This window comes from Haemorhous mexicanus, chromosome 11 (genome assembly GCF_027477595.1).
Source record: "Haemorhous mexicanus isolate bHaeMex1 chromosome 11, bHaeMex1.pri, whole genome shotgun sequence".
NCBI classification, from domain to species: domain Eukaryota; kingdom Metazoa; phylum Chordata; class Aves; order Passeriformes; family Fringillidae; genus Haemorhous; species Haemorhous mexicanus.
In genome coordinates, this window is record NC_082351.1 from 7,976,786 (window position 1) to 7,996,529 (window position 19,744).

General features: G+C 43.6%; 1 protein-coding gene across 6 annotated transcripts in view; it reads right to left on the minus strand.

Annotated features, from left to right (window-relative positions):
* Window positions 1-507: 507 nt before the first annotated feature.
* Window positions 508-19,744, minus strand: part of MAPKAPK3 (MAPK activated protein kinase 3) — a 52,063-nt gene continuing 32,826 nt past the window's right edge. For 5 of the 6 annotated variants that reach the window (XM_059856247.1, XM_059856246.1, XM_059856248.1 and 2 more), the window contains exons 3-11: window positions 14,683-14,822; window positions 13,782-13,846; window positions 11,612-11,691; window positions 10,038-10,161; window positions 8,505-8,580; window positions 8,201-8,325; window positions 6,271-6,356; window positions 3,568-3,648; window positions 508-2,204 (exon numbers count right to left, since the gene is read on the minus strand). In XM_059856247.1, the coding sequence (XP_059712230.1) occupies window positions 2,046-2,204; window positions 3,568-3,648; window positions 6,271-6,356; window positions 8,201-8,325; window positions 8,505-8,580; window positions 10,038-10,161; window positions 11,612-11,691; window positions 13,782-13,846; window positions 14,683-14,822 (936 nt within the window). In that variant the 3' untranslated portion in view covers window positions 508-2,045. The remainder of the gene's footprint in view (window positions 2,205-3,567; window positions 3,649-6,270; window positions 6,357-8,200; window positions 8,326-8,504; window positions 8,581-10,037; window positions 10,162-11,611; window positions 11,692-13,781; window positions 13,847-14,682; window positions 14,823-19,744) is intronic. The other variant, XM_059856250.1, reaches the window with a different exon arrangement.

Consider the following 19,744-nt stretch of genomic DNA (forward strand, 5'->3'; position numbering starts at 1 on the left):
TGGCACTGTCCCTGAGACAGACAAGACAGTGCACTATGCACTGCTTGCCCTGGGAACATCCATCACCCTCATGGGGCACAGAGATGGAATGGCAGCAATAATGTACATATCTCCCTCAAAAAAAATTAGATAAAGGGACAGAAACTTTGACCTGGCTCTAATTCCAACTGTTGCATCCTGGACACATCACAACTCTTCATTTGCAGGTAGTGAAATAATATTTGCATAATTCATTGGAGTAATATGGCAAAACAAAAGCATAAAGGACATGCTACAATCCCAGATACCCGAAACATGAAATAATTTAAGACCACAACTTCACAGAGATTGATATTTAAAACCAAAACCTCGTGATCTTATAAAATGTTCAAAGTTGGGCAGCTTTTGAATATGGACATCATGGAACACTTTCCTTCTCCCCTTCCCTGTCACCTTCAACACAATGTATCTTGCAAAGCAATGCAAACTCTGCAACAACTCAACAAAAACAGGGATGACAGGAGGAAGGAATGTTAAAAACTGATTTTAATAAATCATGTTACAAAACCCTAGGACCAGTTCACAAAGGAGAATTGAGGTCTCATTCACCACTCTGAAGATGGGAACTGGGCTCCCCAGACAAGGTCCAAAGCCTTGAGCTGAGCTTTGCTGTGTGTCACTCTGATCTGACAATTCAGATCCACTCTGGAGCCCTGTTTTCCTTTTTGCATTTCTACATTCTTGCAGACCTATTAACACACCAGTACTGTGTGCCTATCTCAAAGGTGCATTTGCCTGCATCACTGGAAGCACATCATATTCATCCCAGACTCTGATAACACTTTCACAAATATTTGCTTCACCTAAACTAAAAACAAGGCCAAACTCCAAAATATAGTGAGAGAAAATATTTTGATCACAAAATAAAACATACCAGCAAACCAAGGCCAGGTTCCCATGAAATAAGAAGAATTAAAATAGGAAAAAAAACAATGGATGGATGTACTTAAAAGTAATCTTCCTTAAGTAGTGAAAATCTTTGGATCCTGAAACACCACTAAATCACCATAAATAAAGTACCATCCTCCCCCCTCCTGACCCCAGGAAACAAACCAACCCCAACACCCCACAATTTGCTGTGATCAGCACATCTTAGGCACAGGATCTGGAGATAATTACCAGAAGGGATGCTGGCAGATTACAGGGTCCATTCAGAGAACATGCATTTGCCACTTTTTTCCCAAATTTCAGAACTCTCTCTTCTAAAGCAATCCCTTGCACGTCCAGCTGCAAGCCCTGGAGGTTGTGGATCCAAGGGGAACAGAAATATTCTCTGCAGGATGCTTTCAACTGCTTAAATCCTGACTGAAACTCTTCACATAAAGTACCAGTTAAATTAAAAACATTACAAGAGAGGGGTCTGACAGTGGCAAAGATACAACATAGTGGCTACAGCTCAGAAAATTTACATGTTATCAAATGGGAATCCATGACAACTCAAATCTTCACACGAGACTACACAGAAGACTTTATGGAAATGGAAATGTATGGATGCTTTTTCCTGTAACAAGAACATCTGTTTACAGTTTAGGTGATAATCTGTAACTATAGGAGGTAAGTTTGGAAATAAAGACTATTACCAATTCTACTAAACTACTAAAACACTCTTAGCAGAACACTTGGCACTTTCCTATTCCCCAGTTTAAAACAGCAGCAGAAGTTACTCTTGTAGATGGCTGTTAAAGCCTCAGTGCATTAATGTGCTGAGACTGCCTCCTGCTCTCTCCTCTTGTCCTACACAGCTAAAGCCAAACCAAAAACCTGTAACACTTCTGGCATTACTGTACCTTCCCTTGCAATATGCAACAGAATCATGTCAGATCCATTAGTCTTCAAAAGCAAAGCCCTGATCCAAGTTATCAAAACATTATCACACTGTTCCCTCTTTGCAGGACAGCATCTTCACGGTCTCACTGCCTTTGTGGTGTGGGCTGAGATGATCACATGATTTTCAATTGCTGTTTAACTTTTGCCCTCCACCCACAGGTCCCTCTTGGCTCCTGCCCTCACTGGTTGTTGCAGCCCGGGGCTGCGGAGGAGGCGCCCGCCTGCTTCTGCTTCTTGCGGCGCTTGTTCAGGAGGCGGTTGTTGGACGTTTTCAAGTCTTTGATTTTCACCTGATCATAGTCCACCCTCATGGTAGCCAGAGCACTGGTCATCTCCTCCTGAAAGCAAGCAAGCAATGGAATGAAGCTCCTGAGGCAGCGAGCCCACGGCCACCCCACCCTCCAGCCCGGAGAGGAGGGACACAAGGAGCCCTCTGTCACCCCTGGCCAGCGAGAGCTGAGCCCTCTCTGTGCACTGCACCAGGAACCAACCACTCCACTGGCGGCTCCTTCCAGCAGGGGCTCAGTCAGCAGGAGCTGTTCTCACAGCCTTTCACAGTGAGCACACAGGACCACACTCTGCTGGCCTAAATTCCACGTGCCCCTATGCCCAGCACTTCTCCCTGGCTGGCTCTGTGCCTCCACACCAAGATCTTTAAAAGTATGCGCTTCAAATTCACACACCTCCTTCGTTTGAATTAATGCTGAAGTACAGGAACATTTTAAACTTTTTAATAAGGTTGTAAAGAAAAATCTGTTGAAGTAAACAAATGTCTAAACATTTGGTTCAGGAAAGGAAAAACAATTCAATATCATGGCTATGTTGGTAGCAAGAGGGAATACCTCTGGGACCTACACAGAAGCACAAGCATAAGAAATTCTCAGAAACATGGAAATTAAGGCAGCTAAGTGAAAATATCTGCTTGATCACTGGCTCAGAAGGTAAATGTTGCCTAGGTCCTAAAAAAAATTTTACCATTACATAGCTCAGCAGCTGAGACTACAGATCAGTGACTTATATAAAATCAGTAATGAATAAAATAAACTACAGGAATGTTGCAATTGTCAAAATTCTAGGAAATTTGAAGTGCAGAAAACTCAGAATTAATTGTAAAAGCATGCCAACCTGTTAAAGGCCAGCAGGAAAGAGTTAAGACTTTCAGTGTGCCTTACAGCAGGAAGCATTCAGCAGTCATTGGTACACACAGTAGGCAAGGCACCTGCTTAGATTAAGATAATTTTTTTCTCTCCTCTTCCCCCCCCACCAAAAGACAAGACTAAGGTTATTCAGTGCTGTTCCACAATTCAAAAGCACTGCAGAAAACCAGAATGCAGCTCAGCCCTCCCACCTGTCCCCCTACATTTTCATCACATTCTTCACTGCAATGAAGCTCAAACTGCCCCAGCACGGTCCTCCTCCTCCCTGGGTACATGCAGAGGCTCAGCAGGAGCATCATTCATGCCTTTGATCACAAACATCATCTTTGCTGATATCTGGTGCAGCTGTAAGGCTGCCAATGAAGCTCAAATAGCATTCCTTCTTTTTTTAAACAGTTCTCATATACACTACTGTTCTAACCAAGACTGTTTATGGCACCCTTGTTTGACATGATTGTATTCAAAATAGCCACAGTATCCAAGGCAGCACATTTCATCTCTTAGCACACTTGACTTAAAGAAATCTGAATTTGGATTGACTCACTTTAACTTCATCCCAGTGGTCTTTATCCTCTTGCAGGACCCGTGCAGTGTGAAGAGGAGTTGGTGGCACTGACATTGATCTCTGAGAACAAAGAAAAATACCAAAAGAAGTTCTGAAAAGCAATATTTGGGAAGTGATTTCTTGCTCTTTTCTGTGTATGAAGGGGATAAAATTTGATCTTATGTCTTCCAATGGCCCTCATTATTCCTGCTTCCAATCACTCCACAAAGGAACTCGTGTGCAGAAGAAAAGGACTACATTCCCCACACAATATTTAAAGAACAAAAAGAGAGAGAAATCAGTGCTGAGCTTCTTTCACTCTACTCCCTTCCAGTCTGAACAATTTATCCAACCGGAGCTGGATAAATTTTTATGTATCTTTTAGATTTTAACTGTCATTTCACTATTCATTACTCAAGGTCTTAAAGTGGGTAATTTGACCTTTATTTCCTAGGATTTGTTGTAGGAGACATTTTCTTGCACATGCATTAACTGAGATCACCACTTCATCAGACTAAGTGAGCCCCAAAGAGGAAATGACACAATTGTTCTGAGCAAGGCTCAGCTCAGAAGACAGTGCATCCACATGAAACTGAGATCTCTGCTCACCCGCCATGAAAGATCAGGAGATACTTTACATTAGAATAAGGGACAATTTCTAAAGCATGAAGCACAGTTCCCTGACTGAACTCAGGAAGAATCATGGCAATTCTTGCCAGCCCCTTATAACCCAAATTATAATTTCACTTGGATACTCTATTTTCCTTATGCTTTCTACCCAAGCTTGCTGTTTGCTGCTGTGGCATCCTACAGCTGCATGTCAACAAAGTCTAAGGAGATCCCTGTAAAACAAACCCCATACTGGAACCAGTGCTTATGTTCCCCCAGGCTCAGAGCAGCAGTGCAGCAGTCACAGATGTGAAGCAGAAATCCTGACTCCTGCATCCCGTGGACAAGGACCCCAGCAGGCCAGGGTACAGTTTTATCAAACACAGCTGGGACAAGAGAAATGGAAAACAAGCAGACTGGTTTCAGTGCTGTCCCTGTCTCTGCTTCCCTGTGGAAGGTGCCTTTCTGCTGTGAGCTGCTAATTGTTAAAAAAATTTTATAGACAAGGTACTAAATGAGTCTGTGCTCCACCTAAACTGACAGTTTTTGCCTACTTCACAGTAAAACACTTCTGTCATCCATCTCAAAAAAGAGAGCCACCCTCCCCTGCTGCTTGTGCAACTCCACAGACATGTTTCCACTTTGGGATTTAGGAAAAGGGAGAACACAGACATTCACTGTGTTGGTCTTTCCCTCTCCCTCCCTCTGCCCCCTGTGAGCAATAGGTTCAGCAGAAAAGAAAGCCAACCTGCAGCTTTCCTCCAGGAAGGGTATTGGAGCAGGGCTCCAGTTGGAGCAGGTGCAGCAGAGTCTGCAGACCTTGCCTCTAATTTCTTCCTCATTAATTGGCTCTGTGCATATTCCAATAACAAGTGTCACTGTAGGTGGCAGCTTCCTTAGCTATTAGGCACTCACTCCACGAAATTCCTCACCTGCTGACTTCTGAAACACCTTCTTGGGGCTTCAGACACTCAAAGCTGAAGGTATTTACTCTGAGCAGTGATTACATTTTTATTTGGTTAAAAAAGACTCAGAAGCATTGTCTGGGGTCTGTTCTACAGATTCTTTACAACCTCAGTTTCTCAACTCTGAATGACAACACCTTTCTACTCCATCAGGATGTCCTCCAGCTGCATTTCACTTGATTCCAAGGGCTTCCAGATCCTCCAGCAGGCATTGTAGGAATGGGGACAATCAGCCACACCTCTGGCTTGGGCTTCTGCCCGTGCTTTGAGGATCAGCACAGACACACCAGACTATGGGAACAAAGGGAATCCTACAGCAGAGATGATTCTGCTCCTGGCTGATGATTTTTTGGGCAGCGAGAACAAGACTGGTATTTTTTTAGACACAAATGTGAGAAGTATAACCTACTATTTTGAGGGACACCTACAGAGCAGAGGTGGCATCATGAAACTCAGTCTTGTAACTTCTGGGATTTGTGTCTCTTATTTGAAATAGTTCATATTGTATTAATAAAGCAATTTTTTCTTTTTTCCCCAAAAAATTTCTTTTAAGGAGAAGTAAATTCAGCCAAGTCATAGAATGAAACCTGAACTGGGACCATAAATAGCTCTCTGTACCACCCTACCTGGCAATCTCTCACATGGCAATAAGAGACCCTTGCTCCTCCCCCATGCATTTCCAAACTCTGCCAAGGATGAGAATTCCCACTGAGCACAGGAGCATGTTCACCCTAACACAGCTATGCACAATGGTGCCTGAGACCACTAATAATAGCTCTTTAAATCCTGCACTGATGAAGTAAGCACACAGAGTTTATTTTTATATTTTTAAAGAGAGTAACACATGCATATGCTGCAGAGTCAACAGAGACTGCCTGCTCACAGAACAGAGACATTTTCGGCTGTTGCTTCCAAGGACACAACTGTGGGTGTCTCCCCTTGTGTGTCCTCTGCTAACAGCAAGAAGAATTGTGGTTTTACAGGCAGGTAACCCTCTGTGGAGGGCACAGGAGGTTAATTAAGGGACCAGCAGTAATAACAGCCCTTCTCTCGCTGTGCTGTGTGGAGCTATACCGAAGTTCTGCACGTAAGAATCAATTTGTGGTGTAAAAAGAGATCTAAGACTCACATTAATCCAAGGGTGATTCATAAACTGAGAGACTGTCATCCTCTCTGTTGGGTCAGTCTTCAGTAAATGGCGAATGAGTTGTTTGGCTGAAAAACAGAACCAACAGGGCATGGTGTAGTCTAGGACTGCATTCCCAAACAACCTTGGGAACACAAGGACCTGCTGAATGAAGAAACATGATTTTGCAGAACTGAAAACACCTCCCAATTGCTGTGACTGTGTTAAAAAGCCACATACAGCAGAGCAGGTTACTGTGTTTAAAGGGGCAAAACAGGAAAACATCCAAAACAAGAGGCAAGAAGGAAAGAAAAGACTGGGAATTCCAGCTATGCTCTCTACATCACCAAACCAACTGCTCTGAGAGCAACAGCTGGAGGAAAAGAGAAGCACAGGGACAGAAAGCTGCTAAGCTGCCTGCATCAAAGATGGCAACAAGCTGGGCATTATGGGCTGAATGAATACATAAACTGATGTTTTAAGAAATGATGGAGGACAGCAACTAGCACAGGCTGTGGAAAAAAGGGACAGCAAACTGAGAGGCCACTAAAAAGACAAAAAAGTCAAATAAATGGATTGCACAAACTGGCTTTGCAGCAGCTTTCTGTGAACATGGGATTTGCCAAAGCAAGAGCACTAGTAACTGAGATATGAGATGGTGACAGGCTAGACAAGGGTTTCATTAACGTGGGTGGACAGACTGGAAACACTGCATCCAAAGGAAGTTATTTAGAAGGACTTACACAAAATTTCCTTAGGAAACCTATAAGAACTTCTAAATAAGAGTTCTCTTTTAGGAACATCACATGCAAGATGACTAAACGCTTGTAAGAAGTTGTCAAAGGTACAAGTTTAATTTGTTGAGAGAGGCTGCAAAGGACAAGGACAGCACAACATAGGGGAAAAAAAGCAGCAGCCTCCTGCAGGTGCCTCATCAGCCTAAAGAACACCCACAGATGAGATGATCTTAATAGGATGGAAGGTAGAGAGCCCCTATCTCCATCCACACAAGCACACAGAAAACCTACACACAGTGCAAATGCATGTTCCCTCACCTAGCTCCTCTAGCCTGTTTTTTACTGCTGGAATATGAACAAGACCCAAAGCAGAGAAAATATCTAGCCAGAAACCCATGACTAAAACATCTCCCTCAAGAATGTTCAGCAGGCTGTGCTGCACACAGCCCTGGGATGCAGTGAGGGGTGAAGATGCCACAGAGCACAGCAGGGTCCAAGGATAATTTGTTACTGCTAAACAGCAGACAAAACCAGGATCATAGCAACATAAAGAGCTTGTAAGAAAAGCAGATAAGCCTAGAAATTGCTGACCCTTCTCCTTAATATGACAGGCAGGTGAGACTTCCAGCTTATGAGACTGTCAGGATAAGAGGGAATCAAAAATATCCACTTTCAGGACACTGATTTGAGCCCAGCAGCTTTTGATCAATGACTTATACAAAATAAATTGTTGACCTTGATTTAAGTGGTGGCTGGCAAATTCCCACATCCCAAAAAGCTAGCATGAAAACTTGCCATCCTTGCTGGCTAGATCACCAAGGAGGGCAAAGACTGAATAAATTCTTAAGAGAGTTTGCCTTTCTTCCAGCTCAGCTTGCATTGGAGCTGTCCAGGCTGTCTCCTTTCTCGGGATTAGAGACTTCTCTTTCAAGAGGGTTTAGTATCAGCATTCACTAGCACTAGCTGGATTTTGAAAGAAGGTTTTCAGTAGTCATTTGCTTTTTGTAGCACAGAGGTTGCTGGCTGGTATCTGAGTTCCCAGTCGTTCTCTGTAGCACCTTACAAAAAAATGATTTAAATTGCAGAAGAAAGGGAAAAAAAAGCCCAGAGAGATTTTTAGAAATAGTCTCTTTGTAAGCACTGCAGCACTGCACACCACCATGCTCACACTCATCAGCACCAGGGAGGATTTTTACCTTCCTCTGATACTTCAGCCCACTCTGGATTGGGAAATCCATACTGCCCCATCCGAATTCTTCTCTTCATCCCTGGAGAAATGGCTTGACCGGTGTTTGAGTAGAATGGAGGGAACCCACACAGGCTGCAAGAGTGGACAAAAGAATTCTCATAACTAGAGGAGTCCTTTCACCTCTTAAAAAGTTCTATTCAAGGTTATATTCTACTGCAGGCTGCAGGATCCCAGTGAACAATTACTTGTGAGTGCAGATTTAACAAGTTGAGTTCTCTTTCTGTTCACCAAGCTCCTTCCCAAATACTTACAGAATATACGTGATGACACCCAACGACCACATGTCACATGATTTGTCATACTTCTCAGGACCAAGGACTTCTGGGGCTGGGGAAGATTAAAACCACAAGTAAACAGAGTACCAGGTATTTCTCTTCATCTCCATCACCTTGTAAGTAACAGCACACTTCAACAACAGATACCAGAGGCATTAAAAAACCACAACTCACTGCAGGAACTGGGTAGCACTTTCGATTGACAAGTTCCTAAAGGCATCTAAAGTAGTTTTAAAAAGGAGGAACAGAGCTGGAAAAATGCCCTACTCCTCACCTTGGTGTATCTCTGCTCAAGGGAGTACTAAGATTACCAAAAAGCAGAAGGAGCTACAGCTAAATGTGTGCAGGGAGACACTGCACTGAAAGAGGCAGGAGCATATGTTCCAGCAATCAGAATAGAAAGGCCCTACTGGAGCTGTGATAAAATTTTGAATGATACCTGGGTGGTGTGTTTGGCTCCAACAGCTACAGGGAACTGTATTTTTCTTTGGCCTCCAGAGCATTATATTTTTTCCACTAAGTAACAAAATTAGACAGAGATACATTTAGAGGGGATTTTCTTTTGTCCCCTGGGGCAGGTAAACTGCCAGAGAGCTTGATTTTGTAAGGAAAATTATTCTTTAAACATATGAGCAATCATGCTGGTTTATAAAAAGGTGTTGAGAAGGGAAATGTCAGCTTGTTTATACACAAATATAAAGGCATAAAAACATACGTGTGTAAACTCCTTAACATTTTATCACTAAACCCAGCTCACAAAAATACAGAAGAAGGCATCAAAAAAAGAGTATTGCTAATGTGATTATCTGCTCCCAGTGAATAACTCTCTTTCAATACAGAAAACTATACCAACTTTTATCAGAGAAGTAATTTTTCAAACAAATTAAGTCCTTTTTCCAGCAAAGAAATTCCAAGCATGGACTGCCCCAGTCAAACCCTATGAAGAATGACTATTAACTCAAGACTAAAATGAGTGCAGAAGGACAGTCTGCTGTGGCATTCATTACACAGTGCTTCAACTTTGGACAAAATGAGGGAAAAATTCTGCTGTGACTAAGTCATGTTGGTTCTTCATTACTAATTCCTCAATCTGCCAGCTAAAAGAAGTTTTACAACTGAGACAATACTCTTCTCTCTTATTGCTTTAATTTAAGTTATGGGAAGTTTAGCACAGAAATACCCAAATATCACGAAGCTCAATTCAAATTATGGCTTTTATTGCACCATTCAGAGGAAACATCAGGATTATTTCATGTGTAATCAGAAGGAATTCCCTCTCTCTTCTTGTATATCCTCATTTGTATCTCTTGTGAAGGCTTTTTCCTCTGCCACCAAGGCAGAAAGCAGGAGCACTGAACTGTACTGGAACCAGACTTTAGGTTTGGATTGGATCCCAGTTTAAATCCTGGAGGCTAACACTTCACATTACATCCAGAATAGAAGATTTCCCACCCACTACAAGGGAAGGAATGACTGAAATACAGAAGGAATGTGCCTTGGATAACTCACCCACATAATAAGGAGTGTAACAGGGGGTCTGCAGTGCATTTACAGTGGTTTCTTTGGCAAAGCCGAAGTCTGTGAGTTTGAGCACAGTATCTTTGTCTTTAGATGTGTAAAGCAGGTTTTCAGGCTGGAAGGCCACCAAAAGAGGATAAACAGGACAATGAAGAGATGTCTCTAATGAGCTGACAGGTCAAACCCACTACCACCCTTTAGGTCTTCTTACTTCTGTCACAACCCCACCAGACACACAGAAAGTTCCCTCCCAACAGGTACCACTTCTCCTCAGACTAAGCATCAACATCCTTCTTAGCAAGGTTATTTGGGAGAGAAAACCACAAAACCCTGTCCAGTGGGCATCCAGTCTGGCTTCTTGAACCTCTCCCAGTTCCCTGCACTCCCTGGGACTGATCTGTGTGGTGACAGCAGCTGATCTGACATCACACTGTGCCTCAAGCACCCGAGGGGCAGGACAAGGGAAATCCTCAGCCAAAGCCCCCATGGAGGAACTGACACAGCTCCATCAAAATTAACTGATACAGACACAACTGATACAGACACAGTCCCTTTGTTGCCCCCCCTCCTCTGTCTCCTGAAACCTGAGGTAATTCCACTCTTGCTCCACACTCCATACAGGCAGAGGTGGCACAGAGGGAAATACAAGCTCCTGTGCCCAAGAACAGGGACAACAGGGTATTTCCATTATCTCCAATTAGTTCAGCTCATTTCTCAGTTTACCCCCCGGTGACACCATGATGTGTCAGCTCTCCCTCCAGCTAAACACACAAACATCTGTAGAAAATCCACCAGCTCAGAGCTGTGGAATTGATCTGATGCCTCAGTCTATCATTACAAGCACTGCTCTCCTGCACATTCCATCCCCTGCTGTGTCCCTGCACTGGAAATGCCAGGGTGCAGCAAGCTGGGCTTTGATTGTGCTGTGCACTTCAGAGCATGAACACAAAATACAGCCCTACAAACTCAGGCAAACCCCTACAATGAGATTTGGGTTCAAACTTTACCTCATTAAACACTGGCAGTAACTGAGATCTCTCTATTTTCCCAAATATTCACACATTTATTGAAGTGGTTTAAATGCATGAAATTGATATTATTTCTCTCAGAAGTTTCCCCTTTTTCTGAAGGGGGTTTTGCTGCTTGGGGTTTTTGTGGGTTTTGTTTTGGTTCGGGTTATTGTTTTTAATACAAGTATGATGCTGAAAGCAACTAATGACTGGCAAAGACTGTATAAAGAGGCATCTATAAGTTACAAATTCACTTGAAGGAGTGCTATTTTCTTGCTAATTAATGGATTGCAAGTGGGCAGTACCTCTTTAACTAAGCATCTGACTATCATGAGATTTTTCTGCATTCCGTACACAACTGGAAGGCATTAGCACACATGAATATTCCAACCTTGGACTAGTTGCAAACTAGTGAGCAAATCCTTTCTCACACTGGCAGAGGAACAGGGACACTTTGACCATCTGACTGTACTCCCAGTTCTGTTAAAATCACTGCTGCCCAGGTTTCTTCCTGCCATAAGCTCTATTCCCCAGCCCGCACACGCTGGGCCTCACCTTGACATCTCTGTGGGCAATGTTCATGGAGTGCAGGTACTGGATGGCTGTCCCAATGTCTCTCATTATTTCAGAGGCCTCTATAAATACAATTTTAGAGAAAGGTCACATTAACATTCCCACTGTAATTCAGGGACATGCTTGGGAATGCTTATGGCTTACAAACAGCTTGCTAGAACATGGGGCAAGCGTCAAGACTAGAGAAACCCTAAAATTAGCCCTAACAGCTGTGTTTTGGGTTTGCAGGCACCAAGCCCCCGACTGCCTGGCTGCTCAGTCTCCTCCTGAGCAGGCACTGCAGCCCAACAGCTCAGACTCCTCAGGAGCTTGGAAATTCGTGCTTTAATTTGCTCACCAAAAGCAGCAAGGGCAGAGCAGGTACACAAGCATCAACTGTTAAGAAAAGGAGCCCCAACGAGAACCTATCTCTGATTGTCCAGGACATGTCCTTGGTTGCTTGAGAGAGAAATTTAACTTTCAGCTTCTAGTTCAGGGGGATGATCTATCAGATTTTCTAAAAATAGAGCAACATAACAATATAGTAATTTTAGGATAGGTCACATCTTAATTCCTCACTGTCTTTAAAAGCTTTGCATCAGGAGGAACAAAATCAACTGTTCTATTCAGCAAAGGCCAAACAGTCACCTTTGAAATAATATGTTTCAAGAATTTAACATAGCCCCAGTGGGAATTTCTAATGGTGGAGTTACCTTGCAACAGCAGTGCTCTGGGAGTCTGGAAGGGCTCAGTTACAGAGGGAGGGGTTTCAGAGCAGGGAGGAATGACATTGCCATGTGAGCATTATATCACATCTCCATTGACAGGGAAACAACAGAAATTTCAACCTGATCCTCTGGCCTCTGCATAGGCAGAACTTGTACTGCAACCTGAAATCCTTTTTCACATGGCCTGAGAGTGAAATTATACAATCTCAGACACAGACAATCAGAATGCAGAAACACTCCTATTCTTTGGGGAAAACCTTGTACAACCTCCTCCCTCCTGGTCCTAATGGGAAGCTGAGGCTATTATAAACAGGCAGTGATCCTGGGGAATCCAGTGGCACAGGGCTCATTTACCTCAGGAAAGAATGAAGATCGTTTTTTGTTTAACCAGGTGATTTCTGAGTAAGTATTTATGCTATACAATGCTCTACAATGTAGAAAAGTAATGTTTTTAGTAGAGTGCAGTTGCTAAAATTCATTGAATCAGTTTTCTCCCTGGAATTTGTACTTTAGAGAAGAACAAGAGATAAAATTTCTAAAAATGCTTATTTTCCCTGCACAAGTCTAATAGGACTAGAAAGGATTCATCCCAAGCTAGGAAACACACAAGAAGAAAACAGACTGGCCCCTACACCAGACCTGCAAAATAAGTCACAGTAATTTACAAGCTCGGGTGTGTATTTTTCTGCTTCTAATCATTTTGTCAGGCCAACAGTTACAAACACTATCACCTTACAAACATTAATGGTTTCACTCTGAGCAGAAATGAGCTCTTGTCTGCTGTGAGGGGGCAAGGAGACCCATGGTCAAGCAGACCTGTGGTTCTTTATCCATAACAAATAGCAAAGACAATAAAAATGGCAAGACTAGACTAGTGCAAGCTCTGTCCCTGCCTCATGGCAGGGCTTTACCCTTGCTCATTCCCCCCTACAGACAGGCAGGTTTGTTTACAGTGTGGTTAATAACACTTCCTTTCAAGCAGTGCTTTAAAACCCTTGAACAGGAGATGCTTCATCAGATGTGATTTGCTCATTATACTCATGACCCAACAGTGTGCAGGGCTGCTGCTTGAGGGACAGCCAGAGAGAGATCCCAGCAGGAGCTGCACTGATCACAGTGGAGGTGCTCTGGCACAGGACCAGGGATCAGAGGAACAGACACTCTCAAGGTACAGAAGTGAAAAAGCTGAGCAGATTTGTAGAAAGATTTTTCTCTAAACCTTCCACATTTTGCCTGAACTTGGCCAATTCTGATAATTCCTGGTTCTTGGGAACTTTTCAAAATCACTCTTAACACACAGTGGGATAAACAACAATAATAACAAAAACAAACACCATCACAGATAAAATCAAAGAAAAATTCCTAAAAGGAAACAGAGGACAGAGAAATGGAGAAGAAATAAAAAATCTTTCACAAACTTTAAAATTAGACTTGCAATGTTTTACCTCTCTCAGTGAAAGCTTGGTCTCCTCTCTCCTGGATCCTGCTAAACAGCTCTCCTCCTTCCATGCTGAAACCAAGAACACAAAAACCCCCACCTTGTATTAGCAGAAAGGACAAAATTAACACCTGACTGTGCATCCATATAATGTCATGGAACCACAGCAGGAACAGATAAAGATTACAGGCTGCCTCCTATGCCAGCACTTCCTAAACATCACACTCACTCACATCAATTCAGAAAGCCATTCTGATATGGCATAAATAGAAAACAAAATAAGACCAGGGAATTTTGATGCTTTCAGTTTAATGGACCCTGTCACAGGGAACACGACACACAAAGATGGGAAATCAGATATGCTGGCACTGGGAGGCTGTCAATAATCTTGTTTCATGTAAAGGGTGGAGAGGAAGAAAAAGAAAGAAGCAAAGACACCTAAAAGAATTATTAATTTGTCCTCAGTGAAAAGGACAATAACTGTAGTAGTGGAGACTAGGGAGAGAAGAGGGAAAGTTAGAGTCAAAATAGTTACGACAAGGCAGATCACACTGGATCATTGGATTTACATCTGAACTTGGAAGCTGGACACAACCAAAGCAGAATGTATTGGTAGAGACATCTTTCAAAGGTGTATTAATCAGTCAGCTTTAATGAGGACAATTGCTATAGAGCACAATGAAAATTTATTTTCTGGTAAAGGTCCCTCATTCTTCCAGCACACAGGATGGCTGGAGCAGCTGCACTGATTTCCTTATCAGTTCCATAAAGGGAACAAGAGATTTCCTGTGCAAACCAAAACTGTGCTGCTGAGAAATCTCCCAAGTGCCACCTAAGCCAACACATTCTCCTACTCCCTCCATCACTCCTGAGGCAGTGCCTGCTGAGGGGCTGCTGCTGGTCCATACCATTCCATGACAATGAGCAGGCATCTCTTTCCATTATGGATGTTCTCATACACATCCAGGACATGGACAATGTGAGGGCACCCCGAGGCTCTCCAGTGATACTCGACCTCCTGACGGGCCTTGGGGTTGTCGTACAGGAGCTGTGGAGAGAGAGCAGAGAGCAAAGTCAGCCAGGCACCATCCTGCTGCAACTGGCACCAGCATGCTCTGGGGCTTAGAGATGAGCTCCACGTGAGAAAACCTTCTCCAGCCAAAGGATGAGAACCCATCATGACATTTTCACCTTCTCTGGGCTGTCCAACTTGTTAGACTGAGGAATACAGAAACAATTGGTCCCTTAGAGCTGGAAGGGCCTTCAATGACTGTGAGGAGGGATTTTGAATCTGAGATGGAGACAGGTCTATCTTACCCACTCCTGGATGGGAAACAGCAATTTTTCTTATGTGTTTGCAAAACCTTTAAACAGAGAATCCCCGTGCTAAGGACAATAACTCTCCCACCTGCCCCCAGCTGTTGGGAGAAGAGACTTCCAGGTGGATGCAGTGCAAATCCTGTAAGCTAAGTGAGATTTGAAACAACAAGGACTTTTACAGTGACTCTGAATGTGTTTCTACTACACACACTTCTGACCCCACCAAGGTAAGAAAGGGACTTTTGGTTATCTAGATGCTTGAACTTTTTTCTGTCACACGCAAGGCCAGTTTATTTTAAAGGCACTGATGTCTAGAAGGGCAGCAAGAGCTCATCCTTCCTGATCCTGCAACCTCTGCACAAGAAGTGTGTCCCCTCCTGTTGGGTACAGAGCAGCACTGCTCTGTACCCAACACCACAACTGAGCTTTGTGCAGTAGGGGCACATTGCTGAATCGTGCCTGCTCTCTCTGCCTCGGCTCTCCAGACAGCACTAACACTTTGTGACAGAGACTCCCTTTACTGCACATTTGTACAGCTCCTGCACAATGCAGCTGTGATCTGAGTTTGATATGGTATGCCCTATGGTAATAATCATGGTGATGATGGAGCAGCAACAAAACTGATGCTATATAAAGCATTGTTAAATGTAGTGAAACAGAATAAAAACCAAGCAAAGAACAACCACTTCTGATATATTTATGTTAGGAAAGGCTCACAACAACTGTTTTCAGATAGGCAAATAAAAAGTATCATTGATGACTATTAGGCCTTAGCCTGAAGCGCTTTCCAGTCACATTTGCTACTAGGTTCCAGTGAAAACACAACTGCATGATAATTGCTGAAAACAAGAATTAACATGTAACCTGTCATTAGGGACCTATGAATCAGAGTGGGAAACTGTTTCCATCCATTAAGCCACAAATGGTGTCACATGCACCTTCAATACAGGTAAAGACGTTTTTGAAAGGTCACAGGAAGGAAGATGCAAATTCTGTTTTCTTTATTGACTTCAATACAGACAATTTACATCACTGGGAAAAAAAAAGTTACACCTCTTTGCTGCTTCAACATCCCTTTCAGCAGAGCAGACAAAGGAACATGGCAGGAAAGGACTGTAGCCCTTCATACAATGCTGGGGAAGTGCTTGGGAAGGACGGGAAGGAGGGCAAATGCTTGCCTTCCAGGCCAGGAACAGGAAAAGGGTGACAAGTGCTCTGCTGAGTGCACATTTTTGTTTTTCTGTGAAGCATTGGAAGGCTGCAGGAGGGGACAAGTGGGCTCAGGAGGGCAGCTGGCCCTGCAGCTGAGTGTGCAGCTATACCGTGCCCACCCCTGGCCCCAAGGCTCCGGATTTCCAGCAGAGCAGGGGCTGCAGGGGCTCTGGCCAAGGGCACTGCCCTGGCAGCCAAACTCCTTCTGCATGGCTGTCATTCTGCACCCAGAGCACGCCCTTTGGGATCACTGTCTGCCTCTTCCTTCCTGCTCCAGCCTGGCTCTGGCCTCATTTCCAACAGAAATAACTTCCTAAAGAGAGAGATGGCTCCAATTTGGACAAAGAGCCTGCTAATGAGTCCAAGTGTGCTTGCTTTGCTTCTTTCAGCCATCAACCCATTCAGCAGCCTTTCCTTCACAGCCACTGTGCTCTAGCTCAGTAGGACTGTCCATCAGAATTTTCCCCTCTGCCCTTCTGAGTTTGGGCTGTTGCCTAGAGGTCTCTTCAAAAGTTCATTAAATTACATGTGCCACAATAAAGCCCAAACACCCTCAAGACTAACCAGGCCTTACAGTGTTCATTGTTTGGATACTACTGGATTGATGCCACTTCTGAGCAGGATGCTTCCAAAAGCTTCTCCTCTATCCTGTGCTACTGATCAGACATTCCCACTCCTTATACTAATGTAACTGCACTATCATCTCTGTCTACTGTGCTTGCACAGTGTACAGAGATGCTATTTTTCAGGTTTGTACCAAGTGCCTATGAAAACTGTTTCAAAGAATCCAATTCTCCCTCTCTGAAAAGCTTTTACAAGCATTTGGATGCACACAAGGATGCTGCAGTTTCTTTTCTCCACACTTCAAGTAAGTTTTGTACACTTCTTTGTGCCAAGATTGAATGCACTCATGTCAAGATGACACCTGGAGGAGCAGAGAAAGGGAAATTCAAAAATAAAGAGCACATACACATACCAAGTAACATCTGATATACCAACCAACTGTTAACCTTTGGATTTCTCCTTCTGAACTTCAAAAATAAATTAAATCTTCTCTTTATGTCTAAAACTGGAAGGCAGAACTGTACCTTTTAAGACATTTTAGAGACACAGACACTTGTAAAATGAAAGCTGTGTAGGGTTGAAAGCACCAATTCCTGCAAAATTTAGGTGATGATTTAGAAACACAGTCTAAAATTTTATACTTGTGATTAAATATCACAAACTTGCAAAGAACCCAAATGGATATTTTACCATCTTCCTAAGCCCAAAGAGTGACTGTACTTCTATTTCTGCAATAGCTTTGATAAGACTTCAACCAGGTTCCCTGACATTGTACAGAAGTGCAGAGGCAGTTGAGAACAAACCCAGAACTTCAGATCAGTTTCCACTGCTGCTGGTTTGAGGGAAGAGCAGCTTTGCCCACAGGAGCCCCCAGTCACTGCCCTAAAGCTCCCTCGGGGTTGAGCTGAGTCACACCATGTCATGATAGGCTGTGGGCAGGATCATGAGCCAGCCCAATTTCAAAAGCACACAAACCCCAAGAGAAATGCTCCATCTCCCAGTTTCTCATGAGACCAGGTGACACAAAGCACAGCAGCCTTTGCACAACTCCATGAGTGTGTGGTCAGACAAGACAGTTAGCACCAGGAGCTGCTCAGTACAAAACTGGAGTTTTGCTGGAGCTTAGCATCACCAAACCAGTACCTAAAAGCAGCAGATGAAACAGGGAGGTCACCAAAAATGGGGTGATGGATGGACGGTAAGAAAGTACAGGATGTGATCCACAAATTGTCCTCAATATCTGAAAAAGCTGAAGAGGGAAAAGAGCAGCACAGTAGGAGTGCTCAGGCTGTTCCTGAGGAACAAGAGGGCAGATGCCAGCAGACACTCCAGGATGTGCTGCCAGTTCAGGGCCTGGGCAGTGCAGGGAGGCCTGAACTCTTATTCAGGGGCATTGGCCTAGCTGGGGTTGGGGAGCACCTGCCAAACAAATTCTAAACTGCAGTTTGGAAGGCTGGCTCTGTGGAATTTCTTCCTGTGCAGAATTATTTGACAGAAAGGGAAAAAAAAAGGGGGGTGGGGGTGGGGGTGGGAAGTGACACAGTATCTTCTAATAGCTTTTCCATTGATTAAGTGTGGTATACACAAGGAAGGACGGCAGGAGTCCTCATCCCTAAATGGTCTGATCTATCCAGGAAATAACCTCAGGGCTCCAGGGAGTGGCAAGTGATCTTCTGGACTCCGAAACTGTACCAACTGAGAGGGAAGATAGCCGTGGGCATGGGTAGGGAACAGGCTGAGGACAGGAAACAACCACTTCTCAGTGACTTTCTCTTTAATATGCACTGCCAGATTACACAGATTCCTGTCAGACCTACTGTCTGCTCCCTACATAGGAGATTAAGACCTCCACTATGCTTTATTTATTTTAAACTTCAGCAGTTCTTCCTAGTTCCAAACAGGCACTGTGCTTGGATTAGAAGTGTTACAGGCTCAGTTCTCATCTACTCCATGTGCTACAACAAAGCAGCATCTGACACTGCAACCACGTCTTTCTTATATGCACCAGTTTCAGAATCTGAACTCCCCTTCACAAGACTATCAGTTTTATAATCTCTCTGCTATCTTCCTTACAGGAAGGCTTCCCAGTATTAAAAGATAAATGGAACCTGAAGAAATTTTCAGTCCTAAGGGTCCTCAGCATGCAATACTGACATATAGGCACTTATATCTAGCTTATTTATGCCTCTAGCTGGGAAATAAAAGGTCTAAGGGGCTAAATGTAGGGGATTTTTGCTTGCTTTCCTCTTTGTGTGTAGCTGTTACAAAAATGCTGAGTCCTACAAATAAGCCTTGGGAACTGAATTCACACTGATGCACAGAACCTGACACCATTTGCAGCAGAGCAGTTCTTCCAGTCATTCTTTATTCAAGAGGGGTAGATGGCAAAAAAAGGCTTGGATAATGTTTCTTTCATCCCCTCCCTCCCCTATGCCACTAAAAGAAAAGGGGAAAAAAAAGAGAAAAAAAGAAAGAAAAAAGGGCTATCAGTATGGCTTTGGTTGCTTTGTCTTTTATCACAACCTGATTATTTCCAATATATCTTCTAATTCAATGTTAAGAATCTTTATCTGTTTCCAGTTCTCTTCAGAAGGGATAAAGCCATCCTTTGTGTTAGAACACTCAAGGAATTGAAGTGATCAAGGTTTCCTTCCTCACACATCAGCAGTGCCCGTCAGTGGAGCGGCAGCACGAGCCTCCTCTGTGCCTGCAACGGCAGCAAGTGGGAATCCACTCCTGCAAACTTCCATTCTGCTCTTTAAAATGAAAGCAATACAACACACTTCTGCTGGAACTATTTAGTACTGAAGCATCAGTCTAAGGGCTAGAACCAGGGCAGGCACAGGTAGAGGGTCATCTATAAACCTTTCACTC